This window comes from Gallus gallus, chromosome 1 (genome assembly GCF_016699485.2).
Source record: "Gallus gallus isolate bGalGal1 chromosome 1, bGalGal1.mat.broiler.GRCg7b, whole genome shotgun sequence".
Lineage (NCBI taxonomy): Eukaryota > Metazoa > Chordata > Aves > Galliformes > Phasianidae > Gallus > Gallus gallus.
The window spans coordinates 34,165,100-34,182,891 of record NC_052532.1 but is presented as its reverse complement, the minus strand read 5'-3'; the positions used below and the strand labels follow the sequence as shown (position 1 = coordinate 34,182,891).

At 42.9% G+C, this 17,792-nt stretch overlaps 1 protein-coding gene across 15 annotated transcripts in view; it reads right to left on the bottom strand.

Annotated features, from left to right (window-relative positions):
• Window positions 1-17,792, bottom strand: part of MSRB3 (methionine sulfoxide reductase B3) — an 83,893-nt gene that overhangs the window by 15,272 nt on the left and 50,829 nt on the right. The window contains exon 7 of one of the 15 annotated variants that reach the window (XM_015281622.4): window positions 10,125-11,412. The exons of the other annotated variants lie outside the window; for them this stretch is intronic. Within the exon in view, the coding sequence (XP_015137108.3) occupies window positions 11,282-11,412 (131 nt within the window). The 3' untranslated portion in view covers window positions 10,125-11,281. Of the gene's footprint in view, window positions 1-10,124; window positions 11,413-17,792 lie in introns of those variants that run through there. 15 annotated transcript variants of the gene reach the window in all.

The following is a 17,792-nucleotide window of genomic DNA, read 5'->3' as shown; positions in this document are numbered from 1 at the left end:
GGAAAAACTAAAGAAAGACAAAGGCCCCCTTTTCTCTGTTTACTTTAGATATTTAATGAGATGCCTTGGTAAGGGAACTTGGTCACAAATAACTGAGGAAGGACATCATACTCTCAGCCAGCGAGGAAATCTTTGTCTGGGCCAAGATGGGGGCAGCTGGCAGCAGGCAAGGTCTGCTCAGGGTGCACAGAGCAGCAGAGTGAAAGTGGGGCCATAAATGCCAGCTCTGCCGCAAAGGGCTTTGGTCATGGAACAAGAGCTGGGGTAGGCTCCTTCCAATGGCACTGTGAGGTGTTGGGGAACAAGCCCCCTCCTCTCTGCCTTGTATTACAGATTATCAGCTCAGTCCTTACAACAGATGCATTTTCAGCACAGGAACATGCCTAGGGAGCTCCAGGTCAGCCAGGCCCCACGATGAGCCAGCCCTGAGGCCTTGCTTTACCCAGAAGCCACATGCAAGACTGACCACACCTGCCTTGCACCCAGGCCCAGGGAGTGTGACCGTACCCTCTGCTGAGGCCTGGTCTGTTCAGCACATGCCTGCATGCTGCACCAAAGGATGCAGCGGCAATAGGCAGTGCATAAAGTCCTAAAAGAAGAGAAGGAGAATGATTTGTGGGGTTAGTTTGTTCGGAGTTAATGTTGGCTTGGGGGGAGGTTTAAATCTTTTTAACAACCTCTTGTGCAAACAAAAGGAGGTAGGTAATAATGTTGACTAGAAAATAAAGACCTTTCTCCACAGAAAAGCCTGACAAAAACAATATACATGTGTACACACACCCCCACACACCCTTTTTCTTTTTTTCTATGGAATACTTCAGCCGTACTTTGAAAACTTCTGAAAACTGAAACTACTGCAGTGGAAAAGTTCATATTTCAGATTATAATGTTCACCTTCTGCTTTGCTTTCTGTTACGGTTCCTGAAGCAAAGCATGCCCTTTGTGCTAAACCTGGTATTCTCTTTCAGGAAAGATTTCAAAGGAAAACTTTTCTGTTTGGTCCTTGCTCTGTTACTCCGTGACACAGACCAAGGAAAGAAGCAGCCTGGCAAACTGCTTAAAACATACCTCATGAGGAGTGCTTCTCCTTAACGCTCTGCTGGGGGAAGCCCAAACTTACCTGTGGAACCACCTGGGCACGGACCAAGCTCCACACAGGCCTCTCATATTTGCCCATGCTATTGCTTATATGATTGCATCCTTGATCTTATTTTTTTAACAGATTCTACCGTATTTTTTGCTTGAATTAAAAAAAAAAAAAATAGAACAAACAAAACTGTATGTAAATGATGAAGATACGGAATTCATTTTCAACCTAAGCTAAGAGCATTTGTAATGAGGTAAAGGACAGACCGCCACAGTGGAAGTCAATTATATTCACTGCATGTTGTTTCTTTTTTTTCAAACAAATAATACTGGTTTATAAACATCCAGCTCACTTCAAGGTCTTGTTTTCCCTTACGCTACCCTAAAATACACTTAAAAAGGAATAATTGGCTTGGAAAAGAAATATGATGCAATAAGCAAGAGGAGAAATAAGAGAAGTTTTAGAGAGAATCAGAGAAAAGGAAATGAGCCAATGTGCAGGAGAAGATTGGAAGAGGAAAGATGCTGGAGCAGGAAGGTGGTCTTTCAAGAGATCCATTCAGATACCTCAAGGAAAACACTCTGCACTTGGGAGGATTTCTCCCTGGCTTCTCCATTATACAGCACGTTCCACACTGTAATGCACATTGACAGCTCCTGGACACTTCGGGGATTATCTCTTCCATAATACAGAGTGGTGCTATGAATTTCTGCTTCCTTGGGCTCTCCTTTTTCTCTCCTCTGAGCCTTTCAGATGTCCCAGGACTCAGACCTGTTCATGGCTCACACACAGACCAGCACAAGCTGCCCATACTCAGAATGCCCCATATTGTCACAGGTTATATGCGGCCACTTTATGTGGGTCACACTAAGGCCACTGGCCTCACACAGCGAGTTTGATACACAGGTCAGCCGTCAGATGTGTCTGATGCTGGGACACTCTGGACAACACAAGGGTCTGTCTGCCAAGTGAAAACACTGAAGCCCTTTCTGAGAGTTACCTCCTATGAGTTATTAATGCTTTGCTGATCCAAATTTGCTCCACAGACACCCTCCCAGCTACCATCAGACTCAGGTAGTTTGTAGTGCAACTATTTTCTTGTGCCACTACACACGGTTGGACCCGGTGTACCCATTCAACAGATTCTTGGGAAATAAGGGGAAAAAAAAAGAAACCTCTGCTCCTGATGGCGTCACAAAAATCATCAAACACACGGATCAGCTCCACCAAAGAGCTGCCCCACACATCCAAAAGTGACAAGTGAAAGAGTTTTGTTTCAGCTGAAATGAGATAGATAGACTCTTGTGCTGGAAAGAGCAAAAGAAAGAAGAGCAAAGAAAACGCACGCTGACCGTCATTTCTTGAGGAAAAAGCTGATGTGTAACAGCTGCTGAAGATGTTCCTGCCATTCCCCCATTTCCAACTGTCCAAGAAAGCACAGTTTGTGCCAGAGGTCAGAAAACACCATGTAAAAGTATCCCACCGACTCCAGATTCTGGAGCAGCGAAGTGCGGGCAGCCCCACTCCGAGTGGGAGATGTGTCCTCCCAAGGCTGGATGGCTGCCAGCAGCCCCCAGCCGGCTTCCCCACTCTGGCTTGGGGGTGGCAGCCCCGGGGGGGCCCCACTCGTTCCCTGCCGGTGCCACCAAGCGAGGCCGCACAGTCAGAGGATCCCAGAGCGCTTTAGCTTTGTTCGTGTCTCCACCTGCTGCCTGTGCAGTGAGCGTACCCGCGGCACGGGTGCACTTGCCAGCTGGTTTCCAGCCGTGTTTTCAGGGGATTTGTGAGCTCAGCCTCCAGTCAAACTGCCATTTGGGAGAGGTGCGTGGATGGAACGGCAGTGAAAATAGAGCTGGTGAGCAATTTCTTTCTGCTTTTTCACTCTAGCTTTTGGGAAAGAACAGTGCCGTGATACTCTGTGGCTCCTCTCCATGTTACTCCTATTTGAATATGCCATTACACAGTGTACAGCTGATGATGTACAATATACTGGGTTTGTTTCTTTCCTTCCACTAAAAGCTCTTTAAAATTTGACATCGAATCGTTCATTTGCTGTTTGGATCTCCAAATAAATACAGCAACCTGCTATAATCAATTTTTCCCTTCAGAAGCACAGACCCCTGCACTCATTAAGAAATGCCAAAATTATAATTTTGAGAAATTGACTGTTAAAAATCTGAGAGCAGGCCCCTCACCGCCTTGCTGCCACAGCTCTGCACTGCAGTACGGGTGAGCTGGTGAGCAGTGAGCGTGCTTGGCTTGCTGGGCACAGAGTGAGACTAAAAGCAGCTGGGGCACACCAGGAGGCTCCAACAAGAGCTCGAGCAGCAGCAGATTCCTTCCTTCTCCTCCCTTTCCCTCTTTTCCTTTTCCAGTCCTGGGCTGTTATACCTCATCTCCCAAAGCACAGAGTGGTGAGGCTTCCCCACAGCTTTCACCTTGCCAAATAAATCTGAGCTTGCAGTGAAACCCCACCAGGTTCCCAAATCAGCTCCACTTGCTCAAAGACATCCAAACGTGCCGCCTGACCCCAATACCGGATGGCAGCGAGGCACCATCATGCTACGCACGGACGGAAACAAACACCAACGAAGCTCTTGTGTAAGCAGGCCAGTTTGCACTACAATCACTCCATAAATTTCTGGAACTCACATGTCAAAAAGCATCATCCTCAACTCACTGAGCCTTTCAAAAAGGAACACACCAGGGCTCTGGAATTCCGGCCTAACCTGGCTTTCACCCTCTTCGGAAAGGGCTAAAAAAAGACAGGGAAGGGATATACAAAGGCATTTCTCATCAACTGCTAAATGGTCCAATATACTCGTAACCTTAGCTCTCTGCTTTATAGCAAGTGAGTGATGAAAACCTGATGGGACAGGCTTGCAAGCTACACTCTAACACTGAGCCACTGGGGTGCATTTTCAGAATTGCACAAAAATATTCTTAAGTGGACACCTGGAAAGGGCATGGGCAGCCAGGGGAAATACTGTCAGGAAAGGAAGAGTTTAAAAAAAGCCAGGAAAATCGCTGATTAAAACATTAAGAGGTGAAGTGCTGGCATAGATCGGCTTTCTTGAAAAGCAGAAATCAGCCTCTGAACTGGCTCCTCAGACGCTTTTGGGAGACCTCAACAGCAGAGTCATTTAGAAAGCAGCTCCTTCAAAGAGTCCAACTAAAACTACAAAGACATAAAATTTCAGTCAGACACAGGAAATTCTTAGGGGAATACAGGAATTTTATGAGTCAGAAGATAAAAATCCCTCTGAATACCTAGCTAAACTAATCTAATGAAGTAGTCACCGGGAAGGGAGTTTGATGAATCTGCATGTCGTGAAGGACAAATTTAAACAAACAGGAAATTGAACAACCTGAATCTGTTTCCATTTTTACTCCCTGTGCCCTGCTCCTTTTTTTTTTCTTTAAAGGTGCAAACCAAGCTGACAGCTGCAGAAGCAGCCGAGCCAGTCTGAAGGGACCATTTTTCACTGAGATGAAGTCTCAATTTAAAATAAACGAATTGCCTGGCTTCCTTTTGCAAGGTTGGGAAGTCGTTTATTTATGATTCATTATTTGCACTATTGTAGACCCCACAGGCCCCAGTGCAATCAAGCCCACTAATCACCGCGAAGGAACACAGGGATAAAAAAAGTCTTTGATGTAAAGTTTATAATCTAACATGTAGCTTCTTTCCTGTCAAGCAGAAGTGAGCCTAAATTCTCTCCGGGATTTCACCCGTAGAAGGTTTGATCCCCAGTGGCAGAGCCAGATCAGGTCCAGCTTTGTACCTGGGCACAGGATTTGCTTTTGGCATGGATAAGTTGCAAGGGTGGTCAGGCACTGGAATGGGCTGCCCAGAGAGGTGGTGGAGTCATCGACCCTGGAGGTGTTCAAAGAACGTTTGGATGTTGTGTTGAGGGACATGGTTTAGTGAGAACCATTGGTGATGGGTGAATGGTTGGACTGGATGATCCTGTGGGTCTTTTCCAACCTTAGCAATTCTATGATTCTATCATTCTCCCTGGTTTTCAGAGAGGTGCTCACATCCATGAAGCCCTTGCCTTTAGGCACAGAGAATTTCAAGACCACCTGTGTGCAGTAGTACTGTACTGAATGCCACCATAGTCTAGATTCAAAAAGGAAGGGTTTTACTGATGCTTAGTGTTGCATCCTGAATGTCTTCTCTAAGGAGAGAGAAGCTTTTCCAGTTTACAACTTTGTTATTCCACATTCACTCATTTAGGAAATAAAGGTTAGAAATTTGGACTGTGCACTGATTTTGCTAGGGATTCTTAAAACTATGAAGACTGCTACTGTTCTCACAATGCTGCTTCCAAAATCAAACGATGGTTGCATTAAAGCCCTTCTGTTATTTCAGTTTTACTTCAGCTTGAAGGAAATAAGCCTACAAGGAAGCCAGAATTTTTTCTTTCTTTCAATGATACTTATGATTGCAAATGTCTTCGTTCCAGAATGGAAAAAAAAAAAGAAAAAGAAAAATTCTTATTATTAAACAAGCCTTCCTCCAAAACTCATCTTGAGTTAATTAAAATGTTTCACAATGCAAAAATAAATAAAATAAAATAAAATAAAATAAAATAAAATATTAGTTTTAATGGAAACAAAATATTTTAACTTTGATATTTTTTCCCCTTCATTTTATATTACATGCTAAAAATTACAGATAAAAAATTATGCTAAAATAATTTTCAGATGAAAAATGAAACTTTCTTTCCAAAAAGAAAAACACTGCTCTCTCCACTCCCATGGCCTAATGTGCTGCAGTAGGCAGCGTGTCAGGCAGAGGCTGAGCTGCCTGCAGACCACTTCTACATAAATTTAGGGCACTGCTTAGTTTCCTATCTGAATAGCCTGTCTGGATCCTCCTATTTGGGGTTGATTCTGGACTCCACTTAAAATACTGATTGTTTATATTAAACAGACAAGAGAATGTGTGATGTATTTTAACTGTCAAAAGTGTTGTGAACAGCAGCAGCTGGAAGAAGAATGTTTAATTCCCTCCATTACCCTCAAGCTTTTTAGAATCCTCTATCAGCAGCTGTATCTTCCTCTTGTAGGCAAGAAAAGCCAGGGAAAGCAAAGGGGTAGCACAGCAAAGCTGCTTGTGTGGAAAAAGAGAGGCATACAACAGAATTGTCATCATTAGGTCAAAACAGAGCATCACTAAATCTACAATACTGGTGTGTATGTGAACATTGTGCACATCTGTGTGTAGAGCAGCTCACACTTGTGGCTACCATGTGCCTGCTTGCTTACTCTTAGCACAGGCCAGAGTTGTGGTGCAGGCACCAATGGGAGGTATCACTTGAACCATTCACTGCATGGCACCCCTATAAAGGAGTCTTGATCCTACTGATTCTGGCAATACTCCTAAATCTCCTGGACAGGGGGTCAGCAGCGCATGGGATCCATCAGTAAGGGGAGGTTTCCACTCCCTGGCACAGGGCTTCTCAGGGGAACAGCTCCTGCTGGACCAGTAGGCCCAAAGCAGCACAGAAGGGCTATTACTGACGAGATGTTAATGAAAGCCTTGCTAAGTACCAAGATCAGGTTGTTTTAAATATCTGTAAAAACTTCACATTTTCAAAAGCAGAAAAAAAATCCAACTACCATTAAGCCATTTTGTATATTTCTTTGAGGAAATGGGAACATAACAGCACATCAGCTGCACACAGACACAGGGTTCTTCTGAAGTCAGGGGGAAGGAGCGTGTGAAACATGAAATAAAGGGAAGCAAACTGCTGCAGTGCAGGTTTCCTAGGAAGGCCTCACTTCTGTGTTGGGGTTTGAAGTCTTTTTTTGTTTCAGTGCCACATTTACAGAATGGCTTTGGCACGCTAGGGAAAGGAGCAACTCTTTTGTTCATCCCCTCAGTCTGTTACTTGTCCAATTGCCACTGGTGCATTAGTAGGAAAAACAGACCTAACGAGGTATAAAATAATGCTCTGTGGTCAAAGACAGCGCTGTCCCTCACTTCACTTTAATATTTACTTCAAAAGTAAACTCTGCTGAAACCTCACATAAATAGTGCCCCACGAGCCTGCAGGTTATTCCCAGCTCGGCAAAGCAGCTGACTCCCACCCCTCATGCCTACTGCCTGTTTAGGTGCTCACCACCAAGGCTGGGCAGGAGGGGACTTGGCCTGCAGGAGCATGGCCAGGCCTGCTGTAGGCCCAGCTGGGAAGCAGTAGCGGGTCAGGATTTTAATTTGAAGTTAATTTAATGTGTTTTACACCTGATGTGTCCAACTTTTCATACTCAGCCTTTCCACTCTTCTCCGTTTCATTAGTTTTTCCTTACATTACAGGAAATATTCCTTTTCCTTTTTACATGAAAGGGTAGCAATGTGGGTTTCTGAGCTTTCTCTTGGGCAGTCTGTGCTTGGGAGCATGAAGTCAAAGAACCATCTTTGGTTAGACTGGATTTTGGAAGGAGCCATACAGAGATGTTGTTTGGGTTTGAAAGACAAGTTTGTGGTTCATTTTAAAAGCAAAGTCTTTCAGAGACTTTTGCCAGAGTAGGCAGAATACAAAAACTTTACAAGGGCTCAGTAGGAAATTTTCCATAAAAACACTGTATTGAACAAAAGAAATGTAAGATGCTTACTTGCTGAAAACAAAGATTTTCAAAGGGATGTCTGGGTTGCAAAGCCCCACTGAGCCCAGACCAGCAGCTAACTCCCAGTTGGAATCTCATAATCATTTAGGTTGGAAAATACTCCTAAGATCATCTCGTCCAACCATCAAACCTGGGTCCCTGCTCCCTGGCCATTCCCTGGCTCTGGCGCTTACCAGTTTGGAGGGAGAAAGTCCAACACTCAAAACCAGTAGAAGATTATTCAGCTGTATTTTCTGAGCCAGCTGAATCAGTTAACTGAGAGGTCAACCAAACGCTGGAGGCAAGGCAAGGCAAAATAATACGGGGCGAGGGGAGGAAGGAAAACAGAAATACAGAAATACAGTTCCTGTGCCAGCAAGGTGTTAAACTGACTCAGCCACCTCATTAAACCTCTCCTTGAGGAGTGATGCTAAAGCAGGGCAAATGCACTATGGTGCAGAACTCAGAGCTGCTTTGTACGTTGTGCCCAGTTCCAGGACTCGCACAGGAACCGAGATGTCTCTGCTCCCAGTGACAGCTCTCACTACAACACCTCCCTTTCTCCCCTTCCAAAGCTCTCAGTTCAACATAATGCAGGACCTTTGAGACTCCCTTCCCACAACACTCAGCTAACCCATGCCAGCTCCAAACCCTGTCTTGGATATAACAAATCTAACCTTTGACACCAAGCTACCCCACTGCCAATCCTGCTCTATTCAACAGCCTCAGACCTTTCTCAAATGCTGCATAACTCCACATAAGCACAATGTCTGTTTGCTTAAGTTCTGAGCGGGCAAAGCGGATTTAGCAGCATTGCAACAATGGAAGTTGCAGGGGTGGGGAAGGAACGGAATGCAAGAGGCTGCTGGGCCTTCCTTCCCCTTCCCCTCATGTGTTCATCAGATTGCAACCCAAATGGCACACATGCTGGCTGCTGAGCACTCCTAGGCACAACAGAAAAGCTCTGCCTGCAGCTGGCTAAAAGGAGCTGTTCCAAGCTTAAACCTTCACTGAAATATGAACAACATCTACTAACCCGAAAGGTTTGTATACAAACTAAAAATCTCTGTGCCTCCATTACCTTCTTCCCAGCTTCCCAGAAAGATGAGGCGTACCAATGGTTTTAAATGTTTGTGCTGTAATTGTATCGTTCCAGGTGTTCTCAATAGGACTCTTCCCTATAAAACAACTAAAGAGGTAAAACACAGTCCAGGTCTCTGCAGGAAAAGAGCAGAGCCAATAGCACAATCAGTTTGTGAAAAATGATTCAGTTCCCATGCCACGAGCAACAGCCCATAAAGCATCTCACAGAAAGCCCAAACACGCCCTGCAGCTCCTGGCTTTACAGCAAGGATTGGAGGACCTGGGGACCTCCGGCCCACATTCCAAAGTGGACCTTACAGTGCACTTCCCTCCCCTGCAGGCAGCTTAATGATCTGCCAGGTTTCAGTGCTGGCCATATCTGACGTCAGTTTCAGAGCCCCACCTTCCACCAGATTAAAACATTTTGTACATTTTGACATGAAACATGGGGGCTCATCACTTGCACGGAACACCGTCCTATTGATTTGGTTTACTTTTGGCAGGGGGAGAGTGGGAGTGGGGAAAGGATTCCTACTCTATTGTAGTCAAAGCAAAATTTTCAATGTTCACTCTCTCTACTTCAGTGTTCAATACTGCTATCGTGAGCTACAATATTTGTTTCGTGATATTACTCTAAAGTAAAAAAGCACTTTTAATCTGCACCCTAAGAATTGTTAAGCCAAAAAGCCTTGCAAAATTAGGAACTGTTTTCTACCAAGACCTGAGCTGAGGTCACCTCTCTGTGTGCAGGGACGGATTGTCCCCATTGTTGGTGCTCCCAGGGGTCACAGGCTGGTTCAGCTGCATTGTGCCAGCGCATCGCTGAGGAGAAAGGCTGTCACGGCTGGCCGGCCACGCCATCCCGGAAACCGGCCCGTGGGTGCCGCTAATTAAGAATCCAATTAAATGGGCCCTGATTTTGAGTTGACAGCAGGTTTGGGAACTTGGTTTTAGTTTCTTTCTAAATTTCCCCGAACTGCACTCTGTAGAGTTCTAGAAAATTTTCTGCAAATTTCTCTGATTTTGTAGAAAATGTTTGCTGGAAATACCGGAGTATTTGGAGAAAATTCAGTAAGCTCAACTGTTTTCCACTTTCCATTTTTAAAGCACATTTCAAGCCTTTGTCTGAAATGTTCCCTTTCCAATATCAACTTATGTTAAGGAAATATGAGGGATATATATACCCTAGGCTAGAGTCTAGTTCAAGACATTAAAAGAAACAAATATTTTGTTGCTGCTTGCCAGCTTAAAGCAAACCATCCTGCACATGCAGGTCCCCAGCCTTGTTTCCAAGGACAGGTTTGATTCACAAATTAAAAAAAAAATAAAATCAAACTGCTCACAGAGCCTCCAGTTGTGGCCACCACAGCCTCTGCAACTATCTTCTGCCACCTCTGTCTGAACATTTTGTCTCTTCATACAGTAAAAGCGTACAGCAACGGCGGTACATCCATCCAAATATGTAAAATGAGTGATCAGGGCAAACAACAATTTCATTTGCAGTTTTACACCAGCATATCCTTCTGTCATCCCTCTGCTTAAACCATCTGCTTCCCCAAGATCATCACACTATCATTTTTCTTATTTTTTTCTTCATTGATCTTTATTAGATCATTGAAACATTTGCATGGGCTTCAGTAAATATCAAGTGGCTTCCTGAGAGCAAAGGATTCTACTGTCTTCACCCTTGCTTTGACTGTTTCTAATATATATATACTATCATTGCTTTTAATTCCCTTAATTCCCCACCATTCAACAGTTTTAAAACAGGCTTGTACAAATAAAGCATAATGTTGAACTAATGAGATATGAGTAGGAAGTTTCCAGAAATAGAGTCTGAATTAGACTACATAACTTAGGTAATTTTATTCTTTAAATTGCACTGAAGATGACACTGAATGCTCTTCATTTATTAATCTTTACACATTTGAAGAATGCTCTGCCTCGTTTTTTAGGTTCTTCAACAGACTGCTTTCCTTTTTTTTTTTTTTTTTTTTAAGTATGAAGTAATACACTGCTATCCAAAAGGTAAAGCAGAACCACAGGCTGTAATACATTTGATTGCTTATGCATTTTAATGTTATTGCCTACGTCCATCTGTGCAAGGTTTAAGCCTGGCACTGACCAATGTTTTATGAAAATTTCATAAAAATATGCAAGAAGCACTGGCGAAGGAAGGAAAGAAATATACTGTTCTGCTTGTACAAATTATGAGAAACTCATTAAAGCTCAATCATTTGTGGATGAGTAAAAACATTCTCAGAGGCAAGTTGCCAGTGGAAATCTCATGAGTTTCAGCTCCTGAAGTTTCCCAATAACCCTACTCACTGTGGGAAGGAGGGAGGGGGATAGACAAAGTCCTGTCACCATTCATCCCTTTTGTGATATGATGAAGGTCAGATCCACTCAGGGCCAAGAGTGCTGCATGCAGATCTGTGTCCTTGCTCCCATCCAGATGCAGGCAAGTTGCCTTGCCATGAGTCTCAGACATGGACTTTACTGGAGGTGGGAGACGGCCCCATACTCCCTTCCCTCTGAAAGAGGAGCCCAGGAGGAGCAGTCCCACAGGGAGCTCCCCGTGTGCTGCACTTCCCAGCTCGGAGCAGGTCCTTGGGGCACTGATCTTCCTTGTGTGAGAAAGCAAAGGAGAACATGAAAATTTATGTTAATGTGTCATTAAAGAAATTACTTTTACAGAGACTAGAACAAGGGAGTTAAGATTACAGCTCTGCTATGTTCATTTCTCTGGGTTTTTAGGAGTGGGACCTTTTATACAGCCTACGCTGTGATGCCTGGAACCAGTGGAGTAAAAGCAGCTGCTGGCGTGGGTTCCAGCAGCGTTCCTCACCAGTGAGACACAGCCCTGCTAACCGTACTGCTACCACGGCACTGGTCCAGGTATGGATGAGGTACATCATTGTTGTGGAGTGACAGAAGAGTCTCAGACACGCAAAAAGCAAAGAAAACAGAACAAATTAAAAAGAGAGATCCTGTACTGCTCATCTCCAGCAACACCTACTAACGGGGTGATCGATGGTCAACGTAATTTCAGTTTGCCACGGCCTAACACTGACACTAACTCCTGACCTAATATCCAGCTCTGTCAGTTCTCTTTCAGTCAGGGATTTCCTCCTATCCTTTAATGCAGGAAGGGGTAAAATTTCAGGGAAACACTATATCTTCCCCTCTTGTCTCTTAAACTCGTTTCCAGAGCCCTCAGTACAGTATTTATGCAGCAGACTTTATTTACTAGCACATTTTTTCCATCACTCTCCAGCCTAAATATGTCTTCATCAGTTTCCAGATAGCCCATCTATCAGTGCTGGCAGTTGATGTTCCAAATCCCACCCTACTGCAAATCCATATTCCTTGGACTCTTTTAAAATCCCTTAAATATGGAGTGCGTGGCAGGAAAAAAAACATTGAGTCAAGGTGAGATAATAGCATGGAAGGGAGCCTATGCATATATTTTTCAAAAATATCTTGCGGCTAAACATTTATTCAATGAGAATATAAACAGACAAATTCTGTTCTGACCACTGCTTTGAAATGCAACATGCAGAAACAGAACACTTCTGTTTCTAAATGATAATGTTTTAAGAAGACACCTTTCAGCTTTCACGACTGCATTTATTGTGTCATGCATCCTCAGCTTGGTTGAAATGGTTAGACTACAAGACTTTAACTTCCTGTATGTTCATAAGAAGCAGCATAAAATCGGCAAAATTTCTGCCAAGTAAACTTCTGGAAAATTTTACCTGCTTTCTAAAAAATGCCAAAGATTACAGGAATATTTGGGTCCTGACTGAAATTAAGTTTAATACATTTCCATTTTTGATTCATTCTCATTACCCCCAGGCTGTCTTTCTTTCAATTACACATTTCTCTTCTTGACCAAGAACACGTGAATAGTGGTGAACGATTCATTTACAAAACACGTTTTGCCACCTTTTACAAATCTGATGATTCTTACTCATTATTAGTTCAAGAGAAACAGAATGAAATTGCTGCAATTCACTGGGGTAATTATAATTAGAGACAGATAAATAGGGTTTTTGGTGGTTTTTTTTGTTGTTTGTTTTTTGTTTTTGTTTTTTTAAGAAAAGGGAAATGAAAAGAAAGAAAAACAACTAAAATAGACTCATCCAAGATCGGTTGAACTCAAGACCAATCACGAGTGGTAATCCCCAGGGGTTGGTATTGGGGCTTGCCCTGTTTCATATCTTTAGCGATGACCTGGATGAGGGGATTGAGTGCACCCTCAGTAAGTTTACAAATGACCTCAAGCTGGGAGGAAGCATCAATCTGCCTGAGGTAGGAAGGCACTTCAGAGGGATGTGGACAGACTGGATCGCTGGGCTGAGATGAATGGGATGAAGTTCAACAAGACCAAGTGTTGGGTCCTGCATTTTGACCACAACAACCTCAGGCAAAATTACAGGCCTGGGGCAGAGTGGCTGGAAGATTGCACGGAAGAAATGGACCTGCAAGTGTTGGTCAACACTTAAGTAAACACAAGCTAGCAGTGTACCCAGGTGGCCAAGAAGGCCTATGGCATCCTGGCTTGTATTAGAAATAGTGTAGCCAGAAATAGCGTAGGAGCAGGAAGGTGATTATACTCCTTTACACAGCTCCGATGAGGCTATACCTCAAATACTGTGATCAGTTTTGGGCCCAAATTTCTTCTCCAAAAGAGTGGTCAGGCACTGGAACAGGCAGCCTGAAACAGGAAATCTTGGTGGAAGATGGACAGTTGGACTAGATGATCTTGGAGGTCTTTTCCAACCTTAATGTTTCTATGACTCTATGAACCTTCCCATAAACACACTATGCCCAGGCTGTGTGTACAGGTGGTTCAGTGGCATCCAGCACAGCTCAGGAGTGACTGGGTTGCTCATCTCTTAAACTTACAAATTTTTTCTACTACTCTTCCACAGTAGCACCTGAAGTAACTTGAGGACCTCCTGCACTCTGCCTCAGCTCTCTGCACATCCACTGTAGACAGGCATAATCCCTCTTAAGCTTAACCATCCAAACTGCATGCCCAACTAAAGTTAATGAGCAGGGATGGGTACTTAGAAGGGTGATTCAGTGCACCCTAGGCAGACTTCTCCAACAGAACCCCTCAGAAACAAACACTTCAAATATGGATTTTGTGACATTCATAGACATGGTATTTGGAGAAGGGTTCTAAGATCCTTCAGACACCTTGGTCATGCCTGATGCAAAGACTGGGACCACCTGGTCTGTAAAGAGCAGTGGGAGGGAATTACAACAGCATACCAAATGGTAATTCAGCTCCCTCTAACAGGAGACAAGGTTGCCAGGACTCCTATCAGATCACACGGGGATGCATTTCTTTCCTTGTAGACATACTTTCAGTCTTTGTAATTTAATTCACTGTCATCTGGCTTAAGACCTGATCATTCTGTCCTTACTCACATAAAACTTGGTGCAAATTGTGTCTGACTTAAACTGGCAGCATTAGGCTTCATTGGTGTTTTGACTTAGCACTTAATCCCAAGCAGATGGATGTCCACATGTGCAGTGGCAGTTGCAGTGGTATGACACAAACTTGTCTACCATTACATCTTAAATAATGTGGTTGCCACTAAATTAAGTCAACAAAAGACAAATTAACGTTCTTTACTTCATACTCAGATCAACCCTGTAAAGATTTTAAAGGTGATCACTGAACATTCCAGTTTGATTAAAAGCAGCTTGTGTTTTTCCTCTTACTTTTAGTACTATAAAACCTGAAATCAGTTTCGATAAGAGACCAAAATGTGAGATAATAAAAGCTGACAGATCTTTCATATGGTTTCTTATTGGTCATAAATTTACAACACTCTACCAATGAAAGAAAAACATGAAACATTTTAATCCTCATTGAATCTTCTGTCATTAATCATTATCACTTGGCTAGTTCATAGAGTCTAATGACATGAAACTTTGTTTTTTCTTCAAATAACAGACCTTTTTCTCTTTCAACTAATGCTAATCATTCTCATCATCTTACATAGGAAATATGTTAAAGTTGAGGTTTTTTTTTTTTTCCCCCTCCCTGACAAACCCAGAGGGAAGAAAAAAAATAGCTCTCTCTTCTTTCTTATTCAAATTCATGACCTCATAAATCATGTTAATCAAAACACAAGATGTGCAATTTTGGACAACATGCACTCAGGCACAAAAGATACCGTGCTTATTGAGAAATTATTTAAAACAAACAAAAAAAGAAAACACACTTTATGGTGGAGAGAAAATAATGAAAAAGATAGCATACACATTGACTGCAACCAGCTTGTCCTATTATATTAATCAAGGCACACAGGCAAAGAACACTTCAGTGGTCCTCTATGCCTAGCGTCTGGCTGCAGCTGGCTCATCCTCTAAGACAAGCTCATGAAATCAGAAGGGCTATGTGACATGCTGGGAATGGGGCTGGAAGGGTGCACACACAGTATACCACAGTCTTACTCTCTCCTCTGTGCCAGAGACTGCAGTGAAGCTTGTAGCAAGGTGCCCATCTCACTGCTTATACATGGCTCCAGCTCTCACCTAGGCTGAAGTCAGGCCAGGCACCTCCAGAAGATCACAGCTCAAATGACTCCGTTGCTTTCTGAAGCAGGTGCTATCCTTATTGACCTAGGGACTCCTCCCAAAATGGGAAGGGAGAGCCAGGGCAGCTAAAGGAAAACATCCAAAGCAACTCTCCTTCTCCCTCAGCTAAAATAAGGGGGCTGGGTTGAGTTGGTTTTACTGTGGAAGTGAGTAGCCAACAAGCAGCAGCTGCTAGGCTCTGTGGATGAAAAGGTGGGAACACTCCTCAGCTGAGCAGATAGGTTTTCCATATTTTTTTCTTTGATTTCAGCTAGAGGATTCTTTCTCCATGAGAAACGAGTGAAATTTAGTATTTCAGAGGCTATCTTGCCACTTTGCTCTCTGTTCTCCTTTGACTTTATCTATTTTCAAAGAGACATAACTGAAAGCACAATGAGGAACAAGGGATAACCTTTTATAGGATGACTGATGCAGTGGTCTACCCAAAGAAGGGTCTAGGAACTACTGAGTCAGCATCTGATTTCCCAGCACAGCCATAGTCACTCTTTAAATCAAGGAAGGGCCCCAACCCAACCTTCTCAGCTGCTTGGTCTCCAGCCAAATCAACGATGAAACTTTCCCCTAGTCACTAGGAAGGAGAGTAACAGTAATTCTCAGGTGAGCAGGAATGAATGGAAAGGGAATGGAAGTACTTAAGATATTTTTTTCTGTCTTTCCTGAAGGGTGAATGAAGACTAATGAATTTACTGATTCAATGTAAATTCAAACATTTTGGGAGGGAAGCGCAGCTTAAAAAGTGACTACTTAAGGAAGTCAAATCATTGTGTTTGAGAATGCCATCAGAGTGTACCAAATAGAGTATATATTAGAAATCATCTTAGTAAGATCTCTTCAGTGTTAACAAGGCACCATCTCTCTGATTTCCCATCCTTTTCCGTTCAAAATTTGTGTTATTTCCACAATAGTAGAAAACACTAGTGGACTGATCTGTGACGAGTGTCGAGCATCTTTAACTTGTCCAGCATCTTGGAATATTAAAACTCATTTCATGAGCTGGCATTGACAAAGATGTTGAACCTCCTCCAGGCCCCAGCACATTAGGTATCATTTACATTTGCAAACACAAAGTTGGTGTGCATGTTGTTGTGGTTTTCAGAAATTAATGTGTGTGTGTGAATGATCCTAAGATAATCACATAAAAACCTGATTTTCTAGACACAAGAGTTTTTGGATGTTTTATATTCTATCTATATTCTCTCTCCTATATGTCTTAGCCCTAATCATATCTACATGTAATTTAAACTCTGCTATTATTACATATTGGACTTGAGGGCATCAATTTGTTTATAAATCTATATCTACAGTCATGCATTCTGCTGCAGACAGCATATACTACAACTGGGTGAAGGATTCTGGGCCTGGGAAGACTATATTAACTGTCTTCCTTCTTCACATAACTGAGATCCCCTTTACACAAACACTGTGATACTGGTGGTGACTATCATTTAGTTGAATACATTTACCATGCTGCTTCTTACACCACTTTTCAGAGACTCATTTGCTCAAACTTCATTTGCTCAATCAAAAACAGGATACTTTGCAAAGGCCACCAATTATTTCATTTCCGGTGGACTTAGGAGGTGATTTCAAGTGAAAAAACCTTTCCTCTGCATTGGGTCTCAGACGTGCTCAACAGAAAGAGACAGCTCTCTCCCTTGAAAGTCTTGTAATATAAACAAGCTCGACAAATGATGGGCAGGAGGAAAAAGGCATAGCAAAAAAGGACTTTACCCAAGGTCACAGAGCTGTCAGCCATGCTGGAACAGGGTACAGAATCTGTCGATAGCCATACAACATTAAAAATATGAAGAGCCATCCAAATTACATCCAAACCTGTGTACTTCAGCCACCTACAAACACTCAAATGAATGCTGGTAGCTTATGCACCAGAAGAGAGTGGAGATGTGAAGAATTCTAGTATCCTGCAGAATTCCTGCCTACCGGGGTCACGCAGTGAACTAAATAGTATCCCATTTTGCCATTCTTCAAAATCTCTTCAGAAGCATATTTGTGATGCACAGTGCCATAATACTCCACTTACAAATGAATTACAGTTCATCTTCCAAATTACAAAGCAGACAAGCAATTTCCTTCCCCTCTTCATGGTTAAATGAATAGAGTACTAATAAGGCAATGAAACAATACAACTGACTCAAACTGTACATGGTGTGGGTAAATTGCATTTGAGCTCTATAACAATCTCAATGAGCCACAGCTGTGACCAGAAACCTCCCTGCTTGTCCATTCTTGGGGCTTCTCTTGTACATACTCCATTTTTGTCTAATTAAATGGGACCATGGTAAAGTTTAATTATCACAGTTATTCTGTAACGGAGCTAATGTGACCGAATAAATTTTCATCTATGAAGAACAGAAAAAGTCTTTAT